The sequence below is a fragment of the Castanea sativa genome, chromosome 1 (assembly GCF_040712315.1).
Source record: "Castanea sativa cultivar Marrone di Chiusa Pesio chromosome 1, ASM4071231v1".
Classification (NCBI taxonomy): Eukaryota; Viridiplantae; Streptophyta; class Magnoliopsida; order Fagales; family Fagaceae; genus Castanea; species Castanea sativa.
In genome coordinates, this window is record NC_134013.1 from 7645105 (window position 1) to 7672491 (window position 27387).

The 27387-nt window shown below is 33.2% G+C and overlaps 2 protein-coding genes across 2 annotated transcripts; both read right to left on the reverse strand.

Moving 5' to 3' along the window:
- Positions 1-8560: 8560 nt before the first annotated feature.
- On the reverse strand, positions 8561-13621 carry LOC142625590 (putative hexosyltransferase MUCI70). The gene is made up of 6 exons (XM_075799238.1): positions 13145-13621; positions 11910-12127; positions 11510-11686; positions 11264-11419; positions 9746-10022; positions 8561-8917 (listed from the first exon to the last, which is right to left on the reverse strand). Exons 1-6 carry the CDS (start codon positions 13485-13487, stop codon positions 8685-8687), a joined length of 1404 nt encoding a protein of 467 aa, XP_075655353.1. The 5' UTR covers positions 13488-13621; the 3' UTR covers positions 8561-8684.
- A 5244-nt stretch (positions 13622-18865) lies between these two features.
- LOC142622877 (putative E3 ubiquitin-protein ligase ARI1) lies at positions 18866-27370 on the reverse strand. Its single transcript, XM_075796437.1, has 7 exons — positions 26946-27370; positions 26167-26199; positions 25777-26053; positions 23580-24060; positions 19691-20239; positions 19442-19596; positions 18866-19341 (listed from the first exon to the last, which is right to left on the reverse strand). The coding sequence occupies exons 1-6, from the start codon at positions 27075-27077 to the stop codon at positions 19470-19472; spliced, it is 1599 nt and encodes a 532-aa protein (XP_075652552.1). The 5' UTR covers positions 27078-27370; the 3' UTR covers positions 18866-19341; positions 19442-19469.
- Positions 27371-27387: the final 17 nt, after the last annotated feature.

Consider the following 27387-nt stretch of genomic DNA (forward strand, 5'->3'; position numbering starts at 1 on the left):
TCAATCTCATAGGACACATGGCACTTAAGTAAAGATCAACCCAACAACAAAATGGCGTCACTTTCCATGAGACTCCAAATGGGATATCCCCACGATCTGGATATATGCCCACCAAAAAAAAAAAAAAACACCAGAAAATAAATAAAGACCGGACAGGATAAAGCAAAAGCCTGTATTATTTTTCCCTGGCAACCATTGGCTACAAACTTCGTTAATTTACCTGTCTCGCAAAAATAAGAGGCATTACCATATTCAGATTGAATGAGCAAAAAATTAAACAAGACAAGACAGAGGAAAAATAAGTGTTAGGGAAATTTCAAACCCTCACCAATTGGGACATCGAATTTATGGCTGCCTAGAAAAGAAAAGCCTAACAAAAACAGGCCCAGGAATTATAAAGAATTAAAAGAGCCAAAAATTGTATAGTTCTTATGATTGCAAGAGAGAACGATGAAAGTGGGACGAAAAGAGAGCTTATCACTATATCAAACTCAGCCACTTTTGCTAAATACCCAAAAAGAAAACACCGGTTCCTGTAGACTTATGAGGAATAGATTTTTAACATGCACTAAGAATGTCAAAACAGCAAATAAAAAGAACTACTATATTTCGGCATAATCCAACAAATATAAAGATAAATATAACACTAAAAGCCTAGCTCTTCCCTATTGCCAGATTTTTGGTGACATGGAAATGAATCAACAACAATCCAACTTAACAAATTATGACGCAAATCCAGAAATATAAAGTGAATTCCATGTAACTCCCAAAAGGTCCAACTGCTGCTAAGAGAAGAGAAAGCAAAACCTGTATTGTTTTACCTCTATAACCAAATTCAGGTCACACATGGCTATATTACTACCCCACACCAATAAGAGGCATCACAGGATTAAACTGAGAATTCTTATAAAATCTATACTACTTTCTATCTGCTACTTTCTGAAACCAATGCCAAGAAATGCATTGTAGGTTGACGAAATTATTATAAAAAAAAAATAAACAAATTAAAAAAAAAAAAACACACACACACACAAGCAAAAATAATATCCTTCAATTTTAAGGATTAGAATGATTAATCAAAAGAGGAAAGAGGTTGCAATCCAGAATGTGCAGGTTAATGATATCAAGTCCTAACAATTTCTGACAAGTGCAAGTAAGAAGCAATAGAAAAAGGGAACAGGATGAACAAGCCAAGTAGTTCTCTAATTAGTTTAAACCATGCAAATGCTGCATCAAATACACCCTATTTCTTTCACAAGGTGAATTTAAATTTTCGGTGTCATAATTACCAAACCACCCAACAATAAGGGAAAGAAAAGTTTACATATTTGTGCTCGAGAGAACAAAATTGAACTAGAAAAACCGACTTTACAGCAACAGAAGCCTGAAAAATGCTCCCAAGGACCAAAACCTATAACATAAGTCAAACAAGCTATAGGAGGAAGTTTGAGGAAATGGTATATTAAAAGATTCATAAGGAAAATATGAGATCAAGAGATAAAGATAACAGTTTTCTTATCTTTGCGGTCAACAAAGCCAAATTATGAGAGAAATTTACAATTTCTCTTTCAATAGACATATCAAGATTTAAATTGTCTTTCTCCTCACCAGCATACAAAGAGCTGCAGGAACTATGAAAGTATTCATCACAAAAGCAAAAAATAAACATCATTCACACGTAAAGAAGCTATGTTACTAAGTGCTAAAATATGATATGAATCCAAAATAGCAAGAGCCTCAGACTAATGACAAAAACTAGTTGAACATGGTCAACATCTGCTCACTTACTTTCCATGGCTAGGAACAATAAGCAACAATCCAAGTAAAAATGAATCAGTGACACAACCAGCAATATTAATAGCCTAACATATATGTAATAATAAAGGGATAAAGAAACAATATGTGTGTTTACATTTTTCCAATGAAGATACTCACCGCCCAGGAAAAAAAAAAGAGAGACTTTAAAGGTGGGGTATTTAAGTAAATCTTTTTGTGGGGTCAATTTTATAATTAATATGATTAAGGGTGTTTTTAGAAAATTAGGTTGAAACCTTAGCTATATATAAGTTAATTAAGTTAGCATATAACTTTAGATATTTTTGAAAGAGGACTTCTCAGTATATTCATGTAGAGAAGGATTGACGGCACATTTGAGGTAAGAAATCTCATCCTTCATCAAATCTAAGCTTCATATGAAATTAGAATATTTTTAGGTGGGTATTTTGGGCCAGTAGTGAGACTGTCTAAATATCCAATGAGTTTCATGATGTAAACAAAGAAAGATTTAGATTAGATTTTCTATAATTTAAATGCTGAGTACCTATTACTGTCTCAGTAACTTAATATTTTTTCTATGCCCATTGTTGGGTGTAAGTGCAGATAGAATTGCAGATTGTTAGGCATGGTAAGTCCGATTTCTACATAGGTTCCTCTTTAAGAAGTACCAAAGTGTTGGATTGGTTGAGAAGAAAAAGTTTACTAGTGTAGGCTTGAAATCTGACAAGCAATCAAATGTAACAAATAGGGTTTTACTAACGTGTGCCCTTAGGGCATACATTAGTAAACCATTTTTAGAAACTTTTTTTTTTATAGGTAATAGATATCTTCATTAAAAAAAGTACGTCATGTTCATGATAATGAACAAAATGTACTAGAAACAAATACAAACAAATCAAACAGAGATAGAATGCACGAAATCAAAAATAGAAATACATTGTGTAAAACCCCAAACAATGTCCCAACTAGCAAGGACTTCAAAGAATCCACAGATTTCTCAATGTCTTCAAAAGTGCGGGTATTTCATTCCCTCCAAATTAGCCACATCAAACAGGCTGGAACCATATTCCAAACTGAAGAAGAGTGTAACCCCAAATAATTCTCCCATGCAAAAAGAAGATAAACAACTGTCTTTGGCATCACCTATTACAAACCAAACATCAAAAACACTTCACTCCATAAGGCGTGTGCGAACTTGCAATGAAGTAAAAGATGATCCACTGTTTCTCCATTGCAACGGCACAAGCAACACCAATTAACCAAAGACAAGTTCCTTTTTACAAGGTTGTCAATAGTAAGAATACTATCTCGAGCTACAGTCCACAAAAAGAAAGACACTCTTTTAGGTACCTTACCACTCCAAATACATTTCCACGAGAAAGGAAAGGTAGGAAGAACAGATAATGAATTATAGAAAGGGCGCACATCAAAAACACCATTCAGGATTAACTTCCAAAACAACCTATTAGTCCCCTCACCCTTCACCCCATAAAATATTTCCAAAAATAGATGATTAATGTGTGCCCTTAGCGCATACATTAACCGAACCCATATATATATTGACAAAATGATATAAATTTATGAGATCAAAATATTTCACATATGTCAAAGTTATAATATACTATGGGTTTTCAAAAAATAAACTTAAGACCTTCCCTTTTTCTTTTTCTTTTTGTTTGTTTTTGTTACATCTGATTGCTTGTCAGACTTCAAGCCTACACTAGTAAACTTTTCCTATTCAATCAATCCAACACTTCAATACAACTTTTAAGAGAGAAACCTGTGCAGAAACTGGACTTACCATGCCTAACAATCTACAATTCGATCTACACTTACACGCAACAATGGGCACAGAAAAAATACTAAATTACTGAGAAGGTGACAGATACTTAGCGTCCAAATTACAGAAAATCTAATCTAAATCTTTCCTGGTTTACATCATAAAACTCATTGGATATTTAGATAGTCTCACTACTGACCAAAAAAAACACATCTAAAAATATTCTAATTTCATATAAAACTTGAATCCAACGAAGGATGAGATTTTTGACCTCAAGTGTGCTGTCAATCCTTTTCTACATACTAAGAAGTCCTCCTTCAAAAATATCTATAGTTATACGCTGACTTAATAAGCTTATATATAGCTAGGCTTTCAACCTAATTTTCTAAAAACTCCCTTAATAATATTAATTATAAATTGACTCCACAAAAAGATTTACTTAAATAAATCACCTTTAAAGTCTCTCTCTTTTTTTTTTTTTCTGGGTGGTTAGTATCTTCGCTAGAAAAATGTGAACACACAGATTGTTCCTTTATCCCTTTATTATTACATATATGTTAGGCTATTACAATAAGTAACCATACTCAAGTCACAAGCACTATCTGATTACTGCTCCAAACAAATGCACAGCCAAATTAAAATCCAAATTGGATATGGGGTTGCCAATACAAGATGAAAAAGTGGCACTAAAAGAGCAAGAAAATAAAAAGAATGTACAAGCATGTATGGAAGTGCAAACCCACGGTGCAGGAACTGATTTCCAGTAAGAGCAAACTGAAAATACAAACAATCCAAGCTCCTACTTAGACAAGAATAAATTGCAAGAAGAAGGAAGAGTACTACAAAAAAGGATGTATGATTGAGAAGCAAGAAAAAATAAAAATCAGCCTAGTTTAAAAACCCAGAATTGCATCACATCATGCAAGGATGTAGGAATTATACGAAACCAAAAAATGTAACCTGACAAATCACAGACAATCCAAGCTTCTATTATAAAAATATAAATTAAAAAATAAGCAATTATTTGTTTAAAAATAAACAAGTGATTAAGGAGTAAGAAAGAACACAAAGAGAAAGAGAATATCAATGAATAAGCTCAAGCAATGGCAAAAAATACCAAACATCAGACGTTTACACTATGATTATAATTGTGGACTACAACAATAATAAGCATTGCCAGATTAAACAGTGAATTCATTATTGAGATTGCCAACACATAATGACCAAAAATAAAATAAGATAGTAAGACAAAGGAAGGAGAATTGCAATAGAAATTTCAAACCCTCACTTTGCAAGACTCGGAATTATAATCCTTCTCGAAAATGAAACCTAAGAAATTAAATCACAAACCCAAGTGTTAGACGGAATTAAAACAACAAAAATGTATCCTTAAAATTCTTATGCTTGAAGGAGAGAGAAACAAAAGGAAAGAAAAAGAGAGTTTATCGCCAAACTCAGATGCTTAAGCTGTGAAGCACCCAAAAAAGATTCCTGCTACTCAAATGCGTAAGCTGTGAAGCACCCAAAAAAGATTCTTGCTTCCTGCTTACAGACAATTCGAAACGGAAAGAAAAAGAGAGTTTATCGCCAAACTCAGATGCTTAAGCTGTGAAGCACCCAAAAAATATTCCTGCTACTCAAATGCTTAAGCCGTGAAGCACCCAGAAAAGATTATTGCTTCCTGCATACAGACAACGCAAAAATCCAAACTAGAAATAGAGCTGCTAACACAATATAACCAGGTTCCACTAGAAGCAAGAAAACATTAATAGAAACAAGACAAGAAGACAAACATACAAGAAAGCAAACTGAAAAACATAATTCCAGCTACATAGTTTAGGGTAACTTTAAATTATAAGATTATATTATAAAGAGCAATACTACTCAAAAACATGTTTCATCAAGAAGCAACAAAACAAAATCGCCCTAGCTAAAGTACCATAAATGCATCACCACTTAAATTTTTTTTTAAATGACAATGCAGACAAGCAAGACATCCAATCTCCAATACTAAAGATGTAGATTAAAATAATTAGTGTTTTTTTTTAAGATTACAAAGAAAGAAAATAAAATATATAGCAGAAAACCAAAAACCTCTGAAGGGTCAAGCAAGTAGTTAAGGATCAAAAGCATAAGCAATAGAAGTCTATTCTGAACCCAAAATGCCAGTCCAACAAATTGGTTTTCTAACTCATACATATCTTACTCCACTCCAGTGTTTAGCACAAACTAAAGAAACATTCAAGCATAAATTAACCACAATAGTCGGTTTGTGAACTCAGAGAGTGAGAGAGTCCCATAAATACTACTTCGTCTATATTTGTCAAAAACAATCAATGAAACAACTTATTTGATGAAAGAAACCCTAATAATTTGCAAAGGGATAAACAAAAATCCATCAATGTAACCCTAATTTTCTACAAGATAGCATGCACAAAATCAAATCATCAAACTCTGATTCGTTATCATTATCGTAATAGGTAACGGCATAAAATTTAAATGCATTAAAGAAAATCTTACCGTTGGGATCCTATCGAGAATTACCTGAGAAGAAGAAAGAAAAAAAAAAAAAAGAGCTAGTAATGAAATATGAGGAGGGTTGGGTATCTATTTCGATAAGAATGAAAAATTAAAATTATTTTACAGCTTATTTTTGTTATTATACTTTTTACTTTTATTTGTAGTGTTTTTAATAATAAGTTTTCAATTTCAGCAAAATAAACGTTATTCAAACAGAACTTAGGGAGGCCACAGAGTGGATCTTTTTTACGCTTTTCCGACTCGGACTCATTGGCTTAAAACCAACGCTAATTTAAAAATAAATTTTAAAAAGTTTTTAAATTATATTTATATATAATATTTTTTTTTTTTGCTGAACATATTTATATATCATAATTGTGTATTTTAATATAATATAAAACATGCTCACTTAATGTATTTTTTTCTATATTGGCTCATTAATTAAAAAAAATTATTAACATAGTTAACTTATTTTAGATAAAAGTCAGTAAAATTTTCAAGGGACTCATATAATTTTGATATTATTAAAAAAAATATTATATATTTTATTTACATTAGTTTAAATAATATTAATAAAATATTATCTTCATCTATATATATATAATTTGTAATTAATCTATGGCATACTATGGACATATTATCAAGAAACAAATAAAATTATTGAATACTAACCACATATTATCTCGGCTTTTTTTAGTACGTTCCCAAAAGCAATTGTTTAAACCAATAAATCAATATCCTTATAAAGAGTATTCCATTATAGTACATGTCTTGATTATTAGTATTACTATTGGTATTATATATTTTTTTGTATTTTTATATTGGTATTATTATTTTTGTTTTGTGCAGCAATTGTTTTTAGCAACATAAAAAGTTCCAATATTTCGTTTGAGATGCAATTTATTGTAGATTTCCTAAAGTCCGCTGAGGACAAGTGATGGAACTAAAGCCCACTTCCATATTCCCATTCTTGGGGAGATACACCTGAGTAAGAGCATCCACAGCAGTGGAGCTAAAAATTTAGCAATTTAGCTCTACCAAAAGTTACTTTATCTATTTTACCTACACACATGCTGCAGCAGTGGATCTATTTTAGCTTTCAACACAATAAAATAATATAAACATCACAATAAAATAATATATCTACCACAATAAAATAATATATCTCACTACAATAAAAATACCACAATAAAAAAGTAATGTGAATGCAAAATAAAAAATTAATTAATTTTTAGCTCTCATGAACAGTGCACATCTATCTATAGATGTGCACTGTAGCAATGAGCTAAAAAAAATAGATTTAGCTCCACTGCTGCATGCTTCTTTTTGGTGTTTTGGTAAAACTAAAATAGCTATATAGCTATTTAGCTCCACTGCTGCAAGTGCTCTAAGTATAAATAGTAAATACCCACAAGAAGAGGAACCAGAAAAATAGAGAGAGAAAGGATAGAAAAAAAGGAAGAATGTCCAACACTAGAAAAACCAAGGAACTGTGGGGAGAAGAAGGGACACAATAGATAAGTTGATTTTTTGAGTTCCTCACCCAGATCAAATTAAATTAATAGTACCTTTGAAGCACCAAAAATTAGAGAGAAAGGATAGAAAAAAGGAAGAATGTCCAACACTGGAAAAACAAGGAACTGTAGGGAGAAGAAGGGACACAATAGATAAGTTATTTTTTGAGTTTCTCACCCAAATCAAATTAAATTAACAGTACCTTTGAGTTTTTCTCAATTTTACCCACTACACTCACATTTAGTGGATTTTATATTCTTTTGAGTTGAAGCAAATCTTTATGTATAGGACATGGAGAAATAACAATTAAAATAAACCATTTATTGGTGTATAAACAAATGTGTGTGTATATATATATAAAATATAAAAGTATCTACGTTCATAATCACTGTGTATAAACAAATGTATACACCTTCATTTTGAGATGCATATGATTCTAAGGTGAATTTACTCTTTTCTTTTCTTTTTTCCTTTTTATTGGCATCTTTTGAGTTGTTCTGTCAAATTATTCACTTTTTGAAATGAAATTCATCATTTATTTTCTTCATTCATTACAATATCTTCCCTTTCATCAATTTTGTATTGATCCTCCATAAAAATACAAAAGGTCAAAGTTTACATACATAGACCCCCTAACATTTCTGCTCAGAAATATTAGTTAAGAAGCACATGATTTGTAACAATTGTGTGCATCCAAAGATTTGATAAGAGTGATGATAAAGTGGATTACACCTAGTGCAAACGTAGAAACCTAAAATTTTCGGGGGCCAATTTTTTACACCGTCGGCAAAATCCCTTGGTGCAGGACCAGTCAACAGTAGGTCCTCCATAAGAAGGAATTAAGCTGGATCCTTTTTTTCTCTAATGGCTGAATAAAATCTAGCCATTAACATGTCTGGACCCAAAAATAATAAACAGAAAGGAAAAAAAAAAAAAGCCCTCAAAACAGGGGGGAAATATAAACAGCAGTTGCAGACGAATGCCACCAATGCTTTCATTTGATAATGAATAAAAAGAATAGATACTGTTGATTGCCAATAGGCCCGAATGCTCTTAAGAATGAAGAAGATGAACTAATTTGTATAGCACAAAATCATCTTATCAAAGGCTTAGCCTTGCGTAAGTGGCCCATGCTATTGACAAGATCTTTGCGGATGCAGACAGGAAACAAATGGATGTTCTTGGGGACTTTCAGCCGCCATAAAACATATGGGAAGCTTAGCTGATCCCGAGAAGTGAAACGGACAACCTCATTAAACCATAGGCACATAAACAAATTCGACAATGGCGTATGCTCCCTCACGATGACAGAAGCCTCAGCTAGAGCTGTACAAGACAATAATTTGAGAAGTGAATGGGAAAATTAATTATCTATCAAATTTCCAAAGTCTAAAGTTCTGATCCCAAGAATTCAGAAATTGAATATGGTTTTCTCCCAGTCAATGTTCATGTCTTAGAGTAGGCCCCCATGCTAGGGTTTTAAAACTGTCTTTCATCAATTCTCAGATTATAGGAAAAGGAGAAAAGGGTGGAGGCAAGAAGACCAATAAAACTTCAAAAATTTTCTATAGAACCAACATCATGCCTATACAATGCATGTATTAATTAAAATTCATTTATAGATTAAAGAAAAGATCACAAATATCACCAAAGTCAAAAAATAAAAGTAAGATAAAAAAATTTGCCTTAGTTACATGACAAAGGCCTATCATGTAATATTAATTTTCCGCCTTATTTATTAGGTGAATAAATAAGGAAATTTAATTTCTTTTAAATTTTTTTACAAACTTTTAATAATGAAAATTTAAACTGATTGTAATTTAAATTATCGGAATTTTGGCAACAGATTTTTATCTAAAGTAGAATTAACATAATATTTTGATTAAGGAAATTATAGTGTGGTAACTAGTAAGGACTCTAGTTAGTCTAGTATAGCTCTCATATGTCGTAATTTTTTGTTATATATGCGACTTAAGTGGGAGGACATCCAGTTGTCACAATCATAACTTTTAAGACAACTTTTATTATATAGTAAGCATATGATATATCCCTACCATCTTCGGGAGCAGTTGTAAATACCCGTCATCTTTTAGAATATGGTATGTTGGTTATGATGTGGCCCTGTAAGAACAAAAACAAGAAATAGGAACACACCTTTCTTTCCATTAAATCTCTTGTCCTCTGGTAAGCCATCATGGCGGTACTGAGTCAACTGCACCTCAACTTCTTCTGGAGTGGCTTTATGTTTATTGACAACAGCCTTAGCCTCATCATAGACACTGCTGCGAGCTCCATGTTCTGAAATTGCAAGTACCGAATTTGAACGCCAAAGAAGGGCTTCCAGCACACCTAAAGGGTCCCTCCTAAATTGGGACTTTGAGTCTACCCAAATGGAGTACTTTGCATGAGGAAAAAGACGATGACTTAACATCTGAAGACAACAGAAATAAATAAATAAATAAATAAAAATTTAAGAAACAGACACAAAAATACATGCACGTGGAGGGAATTTCCTATAACCATATACCAGTAACAATGCAAGGCTAGGTGGTAGGCAATGGTGCAAACAGACAACTGTGAATTTATTCTTTGTATTTGCAGAAAATCATGCGAACAGAGAGAGGGCATATATTTCTAATTTATGGAAATAAATCTAAAGTAATACAGATAAAAATGAGGAAACAGGCACACACCTTCATGCAAAACCAATGGTAATCATGATGCTCAAAGGATTCTACTGACCAAAATTGAGATGCCCCAGACAACAGTTTAGCATTGTCACTAAAATCCTTCTATGGATTTTATCAAGACCCCATAATTATTGACCTATATCATTCTCACAAACCATTTATTAAGGAAATAAATATCAAAATTAAAAGAAACTTGAGATGAATTAACCATCATTGGCCAAACCAAGAAAGGGTATCAGTGAAATTTGAAATTGGACAAATCTCCTTTTTCCTTGGAAATCATTTATTCAACTTCATATGTTACAATCTAAATTAATTTTTAGAACCATTTCCATAAAAATTTATCAAAGTGTCTTGCAAGTTGCAGCTGATACAAAAGAATACACAGCCAACCAATGAGAGGGTTATCAAGATCAAAAAATGGAATTACCCAATCACTCAATGACTAAATTAACTAGATGATTGCCAGGCTACGAAAGCAAGAATGCATGATGAAATGGACTTAAACATTCGTATACAACTGCTTCTAGCAGGTGGGGTCAGTTGCCCGTAAGTTTTACTAGCTAGAGGCAAGTCCAAGTGGCTCTTCTTTAGAAAGGTTCCCTACGTTATCCAAAATAAATGTATAGCCACAAAATTGGTTCCTACTTAGCGACTACCACATAATTAGCCACATGAAAGTCAACTGATTAAACATACATATATCAGCTCTACAAATAGATAGGAAGGGAATAAAAGGCTTTACATGGAAAGAGATAATATGTAACACCTACAATAAGGAAGATAGCTATATGTAAATGTATGTGCATTTGTGTGTATCTGTGTCTTTGTGTGTATAGCCTAAAAACCCTAAGAAACAAAGAGATTTCAATTAAAACAGCTTGAGGGATAAGCACCTGGTCACAGGTAGTATCAACAAAGAATGCACCAATTTACACAATATTTTCAGTAAAAATTCAGGGCCAATGTTCGCAATTCCTACCTTTGGGATTTTACCATTCAATCTTTGATCTGTGAAAGGAAGTTCCTTAACAACCACAATACGCCATTTCCCAATAAATCCATCCTCACCAATTGTCTGCTTCGCATATTCCTGAGCACTCAGAGTGATATCATCCCAGAAAGCAACAAAGCAAACCTGCATCCATTCAAAACATTCTGCATATAAGTTAAATGAAATTGCAAGCTACATAGCTATTAATTAAGACTACTAGACAATAGATGTAACCTTTCTAACTGATGCTCCTGACATTCCAATAGGTTGATAAAGATCATCTCCACCACCAAATGCACAGGTAGAGACAACTACTTCACAACGTTCCATGTAATTTTTGTCTTCATTAGAAATTTTAAACCCTCCATTGTCACTGTAAAAACCACAATGTACCATAGCAGTTTCATTCACCTGTAAGTAACAAAATTCTAATGAAATGAGCAATGCCTAGCATACAAAGAAGCTAATTTCAGTGTAAGTATAGGGTTCAAAATTCATCAGTTTTATGGTTGAAGGAGTTTCCGCATAAAATTCAAGAGAGACCTATATTTCAAATTTTCAATTCAGATTTTAAATGAGAACGAGCACCTATTGCCCTAGACCAAGTCAAATATGTTAAGATGAAGCTTATAACCTCGAAACTTTTCTCTCTTTGATCAAGAGTTTGATTTCCAGTAAATAAATTAAATCTTGTAGTTTCTGTGAGCTGCGAAGACAGGACAGTGCTTCCTTCTAAATCCAATGAATCTCTCTCGGATATGTATAACACTTTATTCACAGGACCAGTGGAACCTTCATCCACAGGAATATCCAGATACTCAAGTTCTTCTTGAGGCAGGAGCTTTAAACAACCTGGTATGATGCACAAATTCATGTCATATGTAGAATTGCTTTTAACATTATGTTATATGGGGAATAAAATAAAGGATACCATAGAGAACTCATGTTCATTTCTAATAAGCAGTAAATTGATTGTCTCAATAGCGCCAACTGACCCAAGTCAAATTGTAATTTAGATGCTCCACACATTCAAAATTAATAATTTTAAAATATATATATATATATATATATATATATATATAAATATAAATTGAGGCAATCAAAACCCCAATAACAAATTGAGGAGGGAAAGGGGGAAAAAAGCTTCTGCTACTGGTTTCCACAACTTCTATTCACTGTACTAAGAGAAGATGCTCTTATCTTAGGTTTCTTCCTCAAATAATGAAAGTAGACAATAGACACCACTAGCTTCACTGTCCTCTCAGACCCTTTTGTGAACAAAACTCCTTTCCAAGTTTACTCTTGTCATCTCTCTGCCACTCATTTAACAAACAACTGGAACTCTGTGTGTGCATGTGCACACATTTTTGAGGAAGAAGTAACAAGTAAAATTTCACTAGATATTGAGCACTTTTCTTACAAGTCACAATTATATTAAAATGAGAACTTAAATCCAAGATGTCAATTAATGACTGGTAAACTTGTACTATGAAGGGATACTGGCAACATCGAGAAAAAACGAATAGTAGCCAGTTGTACAAAAACAATGCCACCCAGACCCAGTGTGCAAGCATTCCAACCTACAGTCATTGAATTTAAATGAACCAAAGAAAGAGGAAAGCACATATAACACTTAAAATGGGTCTAAGATAAAACACCCACATAGTTGATTTTAGTACAACACTTAAAAAATTGTACCTAAATTTGCACTTATTTTTAACGTTTAAAAAAAAAAAAAAACAAATTCCAAACAAAATAAATAGGTAAGAAATAAAATCTATTCAATCTATTTGATTTTCTGAGAGACTCTAAAGTTTATGCAAATCAAAGAAAAACATAAAATATTTCAAAATTTCAGAACCGACTTACGCTCTCTAACGCCATGAACGAACCGGTACTTAGGGTCAAGTCGATTCAAATTCATCATGGGTCTCCTCTCCACGCGTGAGCTGTGCTTCGAGTCGATTTCCGGACTCGTCTTCCTCCCAACCCTCGAGGCCTCGTATAGAAGCAACACGGTAGCCGGGACAAAGACCAGGAACAACCAGTACTTCACCAGCCACCGAATGACTCGCTGAGCCAACTCGCTCTTCGCTCGGTAACTCGGCTTCTTTCGCTTCCGCCTGACTCGGGCTCGCGTTCGGCCCAGCTCGTCGCACTCTTCCTCGTCGGAGACCGTGATTGATACGCCGTTGCTGCCGGCCATTGACATTTCAGAATAGCCGAAATCAATTTGGGAAATTAGGGTTTTTGATTTCAACGTAAAATTTTTTTTTCCTCAAAAGTTTGAAAGAGTGTATGTGGTGTCAGTTGCTATTATAAATTCTAATCTTGGGTTAAAAAATAAATATTTACTATATGTTTTTACTTCATATATTAAAAAAATTATTAAATAATATATTAATAATTAATTAATTATTAAGAATAAAACTAGCTTGAAATAGTAATGTGTAAAGATAGAGAGCACTTGAAAATTGTGATATGGTAGCTGACAAGTTCAAATGTGGCTATTTATAATGTTAGTCTTGAGACTGAAATTTCATCTAGAAGTGAAGGTTTTTGAAGATCAGATTTTGCCTTCGAAATATGATGTTTAAAAGTGAGATTTCAACCAAAGAAGAGTGAAATCTCATTTTCAAGATACAATTTCACACTGGTTTGAAAACTTCACAATATCTCCTTTTCTCTCTCTTTCCTTTTTTCTGGCACTGACTAATTAGCTCTATCTTAGCATATGACAATGACCTTCCTGCTTGTAATAAGTAGTAGTAAAATTGTGTATATCAAACTTTTTTGTGGTATTTTAGGATAAGCATGGAAGTGTACTCAATGTCCATTTGCCATGGAATTTTTTTTTTTTTTAAATCTTTTATCTGGATAAACTTATTCCATATTTGTTTATCGACAATTTTTTATAACCTCACTTTTTTTTTTTTTTTTTGAAAAACAAGTATAATTTAGCTAACTTTTAGCAAAATGTCAAATAAATTATGTCAAATGAAAACTGAGTTTAGAAAGAATCATATGCGGTAATTTTGTCAAGAATCTTGACGAAGTAAGATGCCCCATGTTCTAAGTATGTAAAAAACAGTTTTCGTCTCTTTTTAGTGTGTCTAAAATAATTATATTGTTTCATTTTTGTTTTAAATAATGTAAGAAGAAGTAGAAACTAAGGCGAATTGGTTAATTATCTTACCCTTAGCCCATAATGTCTGTAGCACCCGCTCAAATTGAAGGTAGAAACTTGATTATAGATGTAATTCTATTGCCAAAATGGCCCACTGTGAAATGGAATGTGTGAAATAGGTGTTGGCAAGATAGTTGTTGTGGCGAGAGACACTGTTTGACTTAAAAATGACCCACACCATTTTGTGCATATCTTTGTAAATTTACAAGGTTGATACAGTCAAATGATTAGCATTTAATTTCTACAAAAATATATTATTTTACCCTCTCAAAGGCTATTTTATATATTAATACCATACAATTTTACAACACATCTAACATTTTAACTTTTATATTTCTATACAACACATTAAAATAATATATTTACTCAATAAAATATATAACCCAAAACAATAAAAAACAATATTTTAATTTTGTGGTGAGTCAAGGAAAGAGAGAAAGAGGAGATGTTTTTGAGGTGAATAAATAAAAAATATTATTTTAATTTTGCAAGTGAACTATAATACCATCATAAATTTAGGATGGTACTGTAACACAATTGCACATTTGTTTACAATTGCAAGACTAGGTAATGGGCTATTGTTGTGCTTTGATGCTAAAATATAGCACATGCAAGACCGAGTATTGATGCTTATGTGTAAATTTACACTAACACTATTTATTCTGCATTTAGTTTTTTATTCTTTTTTTTACGTATCTTAAGAATGAAAGAAGATAGTAAATGGTAATTGTTATATGCGAAAAAGAGAAATAATTAAAAAAAAAAAAAAAAAATTTTAATGAAAAATATTACATTATCCTCTCCTCTCTTATGTGGCGTGCTTCCCCCACCAAAAAAATATAACACATTATTCTTTTTATATAAATTTAGGCCTCTTTGATCGTAATATCTCTAGGGCAGCCCCACCTTAAGACCAAGGTCGTCTCAGGACTATCCTGACTTGAAATTTTTTTTATTTTTTTATGTATAATAATTTAAAATTTTTTATTTATCTACCCTTCAAAAAAAAATTTGGGAACATCCTCAAAAATTTTTTTTATGCCAATAAAATTAAATTTTGCTCCATAATTTGTTCTACATTCAATGGATGAATGATTACTTGGTTGTGTACATTAAAAGAGATGTAACTTGTAACATTGATAATGAAATTATCATGCACAATTTCAAAATATAAAAACTCGTAGAAGGCAATTGTAAATTTTATATATTTGTGTGTATTTTTTATTGTTGTTGTTGTCAATATATGAATTTATCTTTTTATTAAATTGTATAATTTATGCTTCTTAAAGAACACCCTGAGAAAAATTTCTAGAGCCGTGATTGACAGGAGCGGTGCCGCCTTAAGACTAGGGTTGTCCCAAGACCACCCTAACCTAATGTAAATTTTTTATATTTGCGTGTAACATTGATAATGAAATTATCATGCACAATTTCAAAATATAAAAACTCGTAGAAGGCAATTGTAAATTTTATATATTTGCGTGTATTTTTTATTGTTGTTGTTGTCAATATATGAATTTATCTTTTTATTAAATCGTATAATTTATGCTTCTTAAAAAACACCCTGAAAAAAATTTCTAGAGCCGTGATTGACAGGAGCGATGCCGCCTTAAGGCTAGGGTTGTCCCAAGACCACCCTAACCTAATTTTTTTTTTTTTTATGTATAATAATTTAAAATTTTTTATTTGTCTACTCTTCAAAAAAAAATTTGAGAACACCCTCAGTTTTTTTTTTAATACCTACAAAATTAAATTTTGTTTCAAAATTTGTTCTACATTCAGTGGATGAATAATTGCTTAGTTGTGTACATTGAAAGAAATGTAACTTATAACATTAATAATGAGTCTATTATGCAACGATTTCAAAATATGAAAACTCGTAGAAGGTAACTGTAAATTTTAGTTTTTTTTTTTTTATTGTTATTGTTGTCAATATATGAATTTCTCTTTTTATTAAATTGTATAATTTATGCTTCTTAAGAAATACCACGAGAAAAATTCTTGAAGCCGCCACTGTTGATAATGTTACAAAAAAAAAAAATAGTCTAAGAATCTTTAGTCAACATAAAAAGTAAAAAGTAAGACTTATTTTTATAAATTATTTTTTACTAAATTTGTTGAAATACGACTCTATCTCACAACAATTTAAATAAGAAAAGTTGAAAGATTATTTTTAAACTCATTTAAGATTGTCACCAAACATAATAAAATGAGATAGTTTTATAAAAAAAATGTTTTTCTTTTTACAAAATGACTTATATTCTAGAAAATATTATCGCTAAAAAGCTAAAGGTCTGTTTGGTAACAATTTTCAAGTATTGTTGTTCAAAATGATGTGAATACTATGGTTTAAAAAGTATTGTGTAAATACGTGTTTCAAGTACTCGTAATACAAAAAATGTGTTTGGTACTATGTTTCAAACAACATAATTTAAAAGAAAAAACATATTTTCGTGTTTCATAAGTGTGTGTTTTTTTTAAGTGATGACATGCACAGCAAAATTACTCATTTTTTATTTGATGAGAGAGAAACTCTCACTCAATTCTGTTGCTCTTGTTATTTTCTAACTCTGTTATTTGAACTTATTTCCTTCTTCTCTATTATAGGTTCTTTTTTTCCCCTGTTTGTTGAGGTTCTTCAGGGTCTTCTTTGAAGAGGTCCCAGTTGAGAGCATAAAAAACCCAAAACCTTAGATCAATTGAAATAAACCTCATTTGAAATCAACCCAAAACCATAAATCAAGACCCACACACAACAGCAAAATCCCCAATTTCCATTTAGAAAAATAAACCTCATTTGAAATCAACCCAAAACCTTAAATCAAAACCCATACACAGCAGCAACAAAATCCCCACAAACCTATTTGAAATCAACCCCAAAACCTAAATCAAAACCCACACGCAACAACAAAATCCCCAATTTCCAAACCCACACAATAGAAATAGCAAAATCCCTATTTTCTAAACCCACACAAACCAATTTCAAAATCAAGCCCCAAACCCTAAATCAATCATATCAACAAAACAAAACAAGAAAACCTTCAGTGGGTGTTGCGAATAAAGAGGAAGATTAGAGCCGGTGAAGAGAGTGAGAGAGAGAGAGATGAGCATCAATAGAGGAGAGAGATGACTCCAGTCGGTGTCACGGTGGTTCTAATGGGAGCTTGCGGTGGTGGCTCGCAGTGGTGACTCACGATGGTGGCTCGTGGTGGATCAGGCGAAGAGACAGAGATGAGTTTTTGTTCTATTGTGAGAGACGAAAAGGATGAATTTGAGAGAGAGAGAGAGAGAGAGAGAACTGAAGAGAAAACGTGAAAGGGAGAGAGAATTTTAATTAATATTTGTCAAATCAGTGGGTAATGTTATTGGAAAATTGTAAACTGAAAACTAGTAAGAGAAGTTTTCTAAATTTAGTATTCAAACACCCTAAAATGAGAAATGTAACTCAGATACTCCTAAAAAAATCTCTTACCCGTGTTTTTTTTTTCTTTGGCCCACAATTTTTAGTGTTTAAACACTGAAAACTATTGTTTGGATTACCTTACCAAACAGGCTCTCAACTTCTCAAAAGAGAGGGAGATAATGTTGTTTTCAGGGCAGTCCTTGTTCTGTACTTAAATAATAATAAAAATAGCAGTAAATGGCTTTGATTTTAGCTGATAGATTTAAACCTCTTTTAACTATTTGGGTGGTTATTTTTGGTGTTGTACTGTTGTGCTTTAACTGATTGCAGATCTGTCTCTCTAGAAATAAAATTGCTCATTCATTAAAAAGAGAAAAAAAAAATTACATTAACCATTCTCACTCTCACTCCCCCATAAAGCAAATTGAAAATGTTCCAAAAAACAAATCTCCCCTGGACTGACTTATGCTGCAGATGAGGGTCAAAGGGTCATTAGGAGGGAGGATACTTGCTGTTTTATGAATTTTGAGTTATTTGCCAAATTAACCCTGGCAATGATTCTATGGACACAATTTTCACAACTTGCTAAGATGTCAAATATGATCAGAGTAACATCATTTTCTGATTTTCACAATGATCCATCATGACACTACTTTTATTATGAACCAATCATGCAATGCCACATTATCAGTTGTGAAAAAAATTCACTTCTTACTAGATTTATTGTTAACACGGCCAACCAAATCCAAAGGACATGTTAGTTGCAGCCAAACCTCATCAGTCATCACTAGTTTGAATCTCGCAGACACCCTTTCTATTTTCCTTGAGCCAAAACTCACTCATCCAAAAAACAAAAAAAAAATCCGGTCAACAAGATTTGGTCCCGACCAAATTTGCCAAAACCAGGTCTAGAAGCAATACAAACATTATATATCAGCACAATATATTGCCAAGACGTAAAGTTCTTCATAAATATGATGTGTAGCCCTATATGTATATAAGATATGACGTGTAGCCCTATTTATAAATTTTTGAACAAGAAGTATACACATCTTCCTGCTTATGAGCCACTTTATAGGATATGTACATTGATAAAGATAATTCAAAAAACTGTAAAAGATAGACAATGAGGTTAAAAATTATAACTCAGAGTGAAGAGAACACTGATTCTCATGGAAACAGGTCATCCAAAGTAATAAAAATGGATCAGTTAAAAGTTACAGATGCAGATATATAGGCCCCATAAGAAATTACCTCCTATCAGTAACATGAGCACAGGCGAGCTGAGATCAATGAGAAAGTTACCAAGAGTTAATTTTCTAGCATGCTTCTCAGAAGAGCGTCTGAATTCGAACTATCAAAGCCAGATGAAGGTTATTATTGAGATACCATTGTTCTTCCTACATATGTATGTGTCAATAGCTTTGGAAAAGCATTTTCGTCTTATTTATATCTTCCAATCCTCCTCCAGTAAAACTATAATTGAAAGAAAAATGTTAATAAAGAATAAATTATAACATAGATGAGATTATCACATAGGTTGTGATATATATTATAAATAAATAAAAATTGTTACCATGAGAGAGAATTGACATCCATTGCATTCAGGCCTCATTTTCCCAACAAATAGAAAGTTCTGATGCTTTCTCCACGCCCATTGACATGTAAGGAGCAATACTGTGATGAGCATGCTGGATGGAACCCAGCAAATCATTCTCAATGCATTCATACCTGCAAATAGAGAACACAAACAAAAGAGATATGAACAAACTTACAGTTTTTAGGATCATTCAACAGAAGAATTCAAGGTCTAAAGTAAACTTACAATTTTCTGCAGATTCCATCAATCATTACAGAAAGATTAATGACCTTCATTCTTAGCTCCTCAACTTTATTCTCTGGATATTTATCAAAAGGCTCGCCTATGAACAATGAAAGCTTCTCAACATTTGCATGAAGCTGCTGCTGCTGTTCCTCAAACAAGTTCTGTTTTATTTCTTTTTCTTTTTTTGTCATTTCATGTTTGAACAAGTCATCACCGAACATGTAATATGCAAATGGGTATGAATATGAAAGAACCCGCCTAGATCTGAAAAGTCTGCAGAGTCCATTTGTTACCCAACTGAAATCTTTAAATGTTGATTGGTTGTCTTCCAGAATTGATATCTTTTCTTGTATGGTTTCCTTCAACTCAGCTTCACGCTGAAAAGAATCTGTATGAGCTTTGAATGAGTTGTGGAAGTGAATGTATCGGAGTAGGTCCCTCTTTGCACGCTCAGTTTTCTTCTCCTGGTCTTCTTTGTATTGCCCACAACTGTGACCGCTGATGCTGGTCCACGTGTGTTCCCTACCAGTTGGGCCACCACAAAGCCAACTACATAGCAACAAAAAAAAAAACTACTATTAATTGATTTAATTACATATATTTCATGAGTAATGCAACAGGCACAATAGTTTTCACAGTTGACAAGTTGTCAGGTTATTATTGAGAGAGAGAGAGAGAGAGAGAGAGAAGGCACCAATGGGAAATCAGAACTGCAGCTAGGGCTGTCCATACACCCGCCAAACCCAAGCCACGTGATTGACAGGACTACCCAGACAGCTCCAAATGTCCAGGCAGTTGAGTAGTGGGTCTTTAAGTATAATAACAATAATAATAAATTATAAATGTTTTCAGTTTGAGTTTGGGTCCCATGATTTCTGACTTGTCGAGACTGACCCAACCAGACATAATTTTTTTTTTAAAAAAACAAATTACATTTTTTTTTTGGCACTCTCTCTCTCTCTCTCTCTCTCTCTCAAATCCCTAACCCTAGCCTCCGTCTTACTATTGCCATCACCAAGTTCATCCTACTACCGTCACTGCCTCCGGCGCTGACTCACAGTCATCATTGCACTCGCCATCATGGGTCTAGTCTTGCTCAAACCCCACTCTCTTGAAGCCCCCTCTGATCATAATAGCTTTGAGTTCTTGAAAGCAAACTAGATGAGTTCAAATCTTCTGCAATTCGCAAGGTATGATTTTTGTTTGATTCACCTCTCTCTCTCTCTCTCTCAACTTGAAATGTTGTTGTTGCAAAACCAACAACTTCGACCCACCCAACCTAAGACCCAAAAGATCTAGTTTCAACCGACCATTTGGTCGACTGTAGGTCAGAGATCCAGTCACCCTACTTGATCAGGTCAGGTGACTGGTTGACCCCAAACCCAATCCAAACTGTGGACAGCCCTAACTGCAGCCCGAAGGACATGGAAGGTATTAACATCAATTCATTATCCCCATACACTAGATAGTTTGGCAACATATGTCTATTCTGCCAAATTCATGTTCATGGCATTTATTAAGCCCAAAAGAAAGGGGAAGAAAATGATAAAGATTTTAGAGCGAGGCCAATTGAACTTCAAGTATGAATAAAAATTATTTACAAGTCCAATGGAAATGAAGTTGGTCCATTTGTTTTTGTTATTATATTGCAGATGCAATTCACCCCCTACAGAGTTGCAAATACAAGGCAGACAAAAATGAAAAACCTAGAATAATTTGCAGTGATACGAAAATATGATATGTTTTTAGAACATTTCATCTCTCAAGATCCTAAAACTGATGAAATCTAAACATGGAAAAAAGTCGTTCCAGAAAAGCTACAGGAAAAATAGATTAACATTAAATAAAGTTATTGTAGCATAATTAAATGAAATCAATTAAAGGACACATCCAAAAGAGCCCCTAAGTGAAGAAGTTGGTCATCCACATAAGTAAGAAAACATGCAATGTGTCTGCCCCAGAATATTACCATTAATCCAAGATTCCTAAGATTGCGCACAATAAGTTGAAGCCAAAAAAAAAACTACTAGCTTGCAATAGGCTATAAGTTTTTACAAGTACCACCTAGGTTGTAGAGATTTAGGATCCATTAGAGTTCTTAGGGTAACTCAACCATATAATTCCTAAAATCATATCCATCCATTGTGATATCAGTGAATCAGATTGCACATATCAATCTACATTTAAACAAATATTGACTAGTACTATTTTGATATTTATTTAAATTATTGAAGTCATGGCAAAATCCAATCCACTCATATCATAATGAACGGAAATAATATTAAGAAATCAGTGGTGGAGTTACCCTTAGAGCTCTAGAGGATCTTACTCTGGCAGTAGACATGATCAAATATCATTTGCTCTCATATTTGACAATCCATTTATGCAGAAAAGACTGACTGAATAAAATTACTTATAAAATGATTAAAATTTTTAAAAAGACTGACAAAAGTAAAAAGAACACCCCTAAGTTCTAACAGGAAAATAGAGTTCACTAGAAAATAGATGACCTATTGTACACAATTAACACATTGTCTTTGAAAACAATTTTAGCTTTAAATGACATCCAAGACTCATGTTTCATACAAACTTGTGTTATATTGTTGTTCTCTTAGGACTCAATGTTATAACTACTAAGGGTCAAGTATAGAGAATTCATATTGCTATTCTATCTTTATCAAAAGCTACTTAAAAGTTCAATTAAGAGATAATATGTAAAATCTCTTCCTACCGTTTCTATTCATAGTCATAGACATCCACTCTCCTCCACCCCGTTAAGCACCTTAAAACCACACTAACTCTTCTTCGTTCTAGTTATCAACATTGTGATATTTGTAAATCTTTACCCCTTTAAAATCAATTATGACATTTTGAGTTGAATACAGAACAAACACAAATATATGAATATCCTTCCAGGAAATATATGAGACCACAATCTGTTTAAACAACATAGCGCAATATCTAGTTTACAATATCTCAAATCCCCTTCAACTTAATAACCGTGTATTATCGACAAAGTAACCACAGACACTTACAGCATTCAACATGCAAATAACTTTACATTAAAAATGAGACCTGCTTGGGACTATTGGCATCATGCGCTGATTGATTTAGACACATACATGGGCTACAGCATGTGCAATTGATGATCCCGGCTGGAGACATGTGGCCTAATCAGTCAGTGACATTGTTAAGTGCAACTCGCCATAGCATTTTCCAACCTATCATAAACAAGGATTTTCCCTGTATGCTTTTTGATTGTCTTAAAATCAAACTCCAGATGGGCTTCAGTGCATACAGATTTTAAAATACTATGGATCCATTCCCAACAGCTCCGTCAGCTCAGAAATGATCAAATCACAGCAAAAGCTGGTGTTTCTAGAGAATAGATTCTTCCGATACAGTCACATGACATTAATTGCAAACTGGTACCAAAACGTATTTACCAAAACAAGCCAATGAGAGATATAGCTCAACTGGCACCTCCTCCCCTTATAAAGGGTAGGTGGAGGGTGAGGTCATGGGTTCAAGATCCAATGTTTACGTATGTGATTTACCAATAAATAAATATATAAATGTATTCACCAAAAGAAGAAAATCTTCAATGATAAATGTAATACCTTACCAGCCAGTCAACAATTTAACATATATTCCAACCAGCCCTCAGGAAACAGCAAGCTAAATAAACAGGACAAGCAGAAGTACAAATGAATAACCACGAAAAGGTCAAAAACTAATTATTGACTGAAAAAATGTATTAAACAAACAACTATCAAGTGAAATCTACATCCAAATAGATGTAAGTTATGCTTTCTACCTGCCAAGAAGAAAATCCAAGAATAAAGCCTAAAAACAGCTAATATAAAGACATGCAGATTAGAAAACTCACCAAAATGCTTGCCCACAAATACAGCATACTAAGTTGCATCCTCCACTCTTCTCAACCAGCTTGTGACATTTGGGGCATGGCTTTGTGTGGACTGTCATCCAATTAACTGTCTCTGATTCATCGTGGCATTTCTTGGTCCAGAGTTCCCACATTAGACATGAGCAAGGTGAGTGTGCTTCAGATAAGCAACTAAAACAAAATTGTAGACCACAGGTACATTCAACCTCACATAACTCATCATACTTAATTCGTATGGCATTTCCACAGTGGGGAACACTTGGGCACCACTTAACCTGTTTATTATCTTCAATATATGATTCCAATAGAAAACGATCAAATTTCTCTGACAGGTTAGGATCCCTTGCACTAACTAGACTTCTGATTTTTGCTTCATCACAAATAGCATGGCACTGGTGTGCCATGCATCTAATACGCCTACTCAGACCGTCATTTATCTTCACAATAAAATGCTCTGTCCAACCTAGGCACAAAGGAACTCAACTGTCACAATATTTCCAACAATTGGAGCAGAGTTACATTAGTGACACACTATTGCTATATATCTAAACAATATAACAAGAGGGGAACATCTTGTATAACAACAAAGATTCCAACCATGGATGCAAGACTCAAATTAACCACCCATTAGAGAAGTCAACAAAAATTACTAAATTGTTCACCATGTTAATCTCTCCATTTTACTCCATACTTATGCAAACCATCAATGTCAAGTCCATGGTGCCATCATGGTCACTACCTATTAAGAAAATAAAAGAAACATACCCCAAGAAAGGATCTCATTTATAGCTCCAATAATGTTTTAACAAAATCATTGAGGACAATAGCAGTGCAAGTAGGTTTTTAACTTCTTTTCATGGGTTCTCTCTTGTACGGTGCAAGATTTTCTTTTAAGTTGGTGGAATTGGTTGGGAAAGCATTCATCTTACATTTGGAACCTAGCTCCGCTGTGTTTGATGTAGTGTATTTGGAGGAACGCAATCGGCGGACGTTTGAGGATTTGGATAGATCTAAGGACCAATTGCTTGCTCTCTTTTTTGGTTCCCTGTTTGACTGGGATAGGGCTTGGAAACTCACATCTAGTAACTCTATTCCTTTATTCCTTAGCTCTCTTCTTCCTTGTATTTAATTTTTTTTGTCTTTGTTTTTTCTTCTTTCTTTGTATTGTTCTCTTTTCTTTTTCAATGAAGTTATTTACTTATAAAACAAAAAACAAAAGGAAGAAGTACTGACACAGTTAGATGAGAACATATATTCTGCTAATAGCCGCTAGATCCTTCAATAGTCTTTTATTATTATTATTATTATTATTATTATTATTATTACAAATGACTGGCCAATAAAGAAAAATAATAATGAAGTGTATCTAAATATTTAGGTAAGTTAAAAATTTATTAGGTAACATGCTAGCCCCTCATTTGTGATCAAGAAAATCCACCTCGTCTTTCACGATTTTAATCCAACCACTGATCCAACTGTCTATATTAAGTCCACGGGAGGCATCATGGTTGTTACCAAGTAATAAAATAAAACAATAGTATCCAAACAGATAACTGTAAGAACCTTATTTAGGCATCCAACAGTTTTGTAAGTCCCTTTCTTTTTCTTTCAATTGGCAAGTGGAGAAATAATAGTTCAGACAAACAAGAAAAATCAGTTTGCTTATCCATGCTATATTCATCAATAATACTTTTCTTTTTTTCGAATTTCATATGAAATGTCAGGGCATGAAAGAAAAATCAAATAAAATGAAGTGTTCCTATCATAGTCAACAAGAGTTGCAAGACACACCATCTGTTTTCTAAGAATGCCATTGGATTTGTTGTTCTTGTTTGCATAATCACAAAAGTTAGTAACAACGAATCTTTACTTAAGCAGAAAAAACTGAATGAATGTAAAAGTGGATCATGATATCACATTTCAAAGTGTTAAGTGGACCATCTTAAACCAATTTGGTTCCATTTTGGACCAATTTAGAGGCGAGGGAAAAAGGTTCGATTATTCTTCAATTTCAAAAAGATCAGAATGATTAACTAAATAAACTTCTTTACCTGTGTTTATGCATTCAAGTGGGATACAGATTATTTTAAAGTGTTTTGGCCAACCCCAAGAAAAGAGAAATTTAATATTTGTGCAGTCAAATTTAGAACATGAACAAAATCACCCAAATGGTACTCACAAGGGTTGCAAAAGTGGTGACCACAATCCATGGTTGTCACGTCACTTGCAGATACTTCCTCCATGCAAATAAGGCACATAACTGTTGATGAAAGCTCAGATGATAGATTGTCGTGTTCCAAAACTGTCAGACCTGCTGCCGCATACAATTTATCTTTCCCCTTCTCTACAAACACCGCAATCACCTTGTCAACATCCCAACGATAATGAATGAGTAGGGTCCGTGCATGGTGTTCCTTCAATGAAAGGACATCCATTATCCTGCGCAAGTCCCCTCTCTACACCATTCAATACCACCAATTTCCATTAAAGCGCATCATTCATAAACAAATACTTAAAATAAGAAAAAGAATGTAACAAACTGTTACTATTACAATCACAGTAACTATACCTGCGCAATCAAAAGGGATTCTTTTGTGATTACCTGCACACACAGGTTAAAAACCATAAATTTTGCCAGAAAATATACCCTTTGAATCTCAAAGCATAATGAATTGAGCTAGATTTTAACAGAAAAATTGTTGATGAAAAATTCACTAAAGACTTCACAATAATTTACCACAAAGAATTATCAAAGCAGATTACTGGCAGTTTTTCACTGTTCACTTCAATAAAAACAAAAAAAATCTGGACTCCAAAATCTCAAACAGCATTACAACAACCATATAATTATCAAAACGTAAACAAATCAAAACAAGTATTGAGCTAGATTTTGACAGAAATTGTTGATGAAAACTCACCAACAATTAGCAAAGTACATTACTGACACTGTTTTCACTGTTTATACTGTTCACTCAAACAAAAACCAACAATTTTCTGAAACTTCACAAGAGCATTACTGCTAAATATTTATCAAAACATAAACAAAGCAAAACTATTCAAAACCAGCAAATTCTATCAGCCCACAACACAACATCACACAGTTGTCCCAAACAAAAATTCTAGAAATCACAACAACAAAAAAAAACTTTTTTTTTTCCTTTAAATTTCTCATAATTGTTTTGTCCACCCCAAAAAAAAAAGGATTTTTTTTTCTGGGTTCTCATTATTTGTGCCATAAAACTCGTTACAGTTCCGCAGCCAAACAAAGTGGTAGTAAAGAAAAAAAAAACTTTTGTTAGTGAAAACCGAGACGCAAAAATCAAAGCTACACTTTAGTTTTAGTTTTACCTCACTGGACGGAGACTTAGTAGAAGGCAGTGAGACCTCAGTTTCAAGGTCTGGTAAGCCATCGGAAGCGTCTTGATCATCATCGTCGTCGTAATAGTAGCGTTCCTCGTCGCTACTATAATAGTCCCCCATTGCCAATTACCACTCAGAATTACAGACACAGTTTTGATCAACGATGATTTCAGATATATACTAAAAAAAATACTATATATATATCTGGGAAAGTAAAAACCCAAAAAGTCGGGTTTTTTTTTTTTTTTTTTTTGGGTTTCCGAGGTTGTGAGAGACAGAGAGAGTACAGTCTTAGTAAAGTGGTCTTATGCGATGGAGGTTAAACAGAAACTCTGGATTAACGGCGATAAGTCCGACTACCACTCCTCTTTTTCCTTTCTTTTTTTCTTTTTTTGCTGAGAGAGTACCACTCTATTGTATTGTGTGTGTC

Bases quoted from the DNA above. Each gene is read 5' to 3' on its own strand.
- LOC142622877 (XM_075796437.1), bottom strand. From the start codon at position 27,077: ATGGGGGACTATTATAGTAGCGACGAGGAACGCTACTATTACGACGAC. The intron at 26,200-26,945 runs GTAAAACTAAAA...CTGTGTGTGCAG, and splicing joins CTAAGTCTCCGTCCAGTGAG to GTAATCACAAAAGAATCCCT. The intron at 24,061-25,776 runs GTGAGTACCATT...CTTTGTGCCTAG, and splicing joins TCACCACTTTTGCAACCCTT to GTTGGACAGAGCATTTTATT.
- LOC142625590 (XM_075799238.1), bottom strand. From the start codon at position 13,487: ATGTCAATGGCCGGCAGCAACGGCGTATCAATCACGGTCTCCGACGAG. The intron at 11,687-11,909 runs GTTATAAGCTTC...TGTTACTTACAG, and splicing joins AAAGAGAGAAAAGTTTCGAG to GTGAATGAAACTGCTATGGT. The intron at 11,420-11,509 runs GTTACATCTATT...GAATGGATGCAG, and splicing joins CAGGAGCATCAGTTAGAAAG to GTTTGCTTTGTTGCTTTCTG.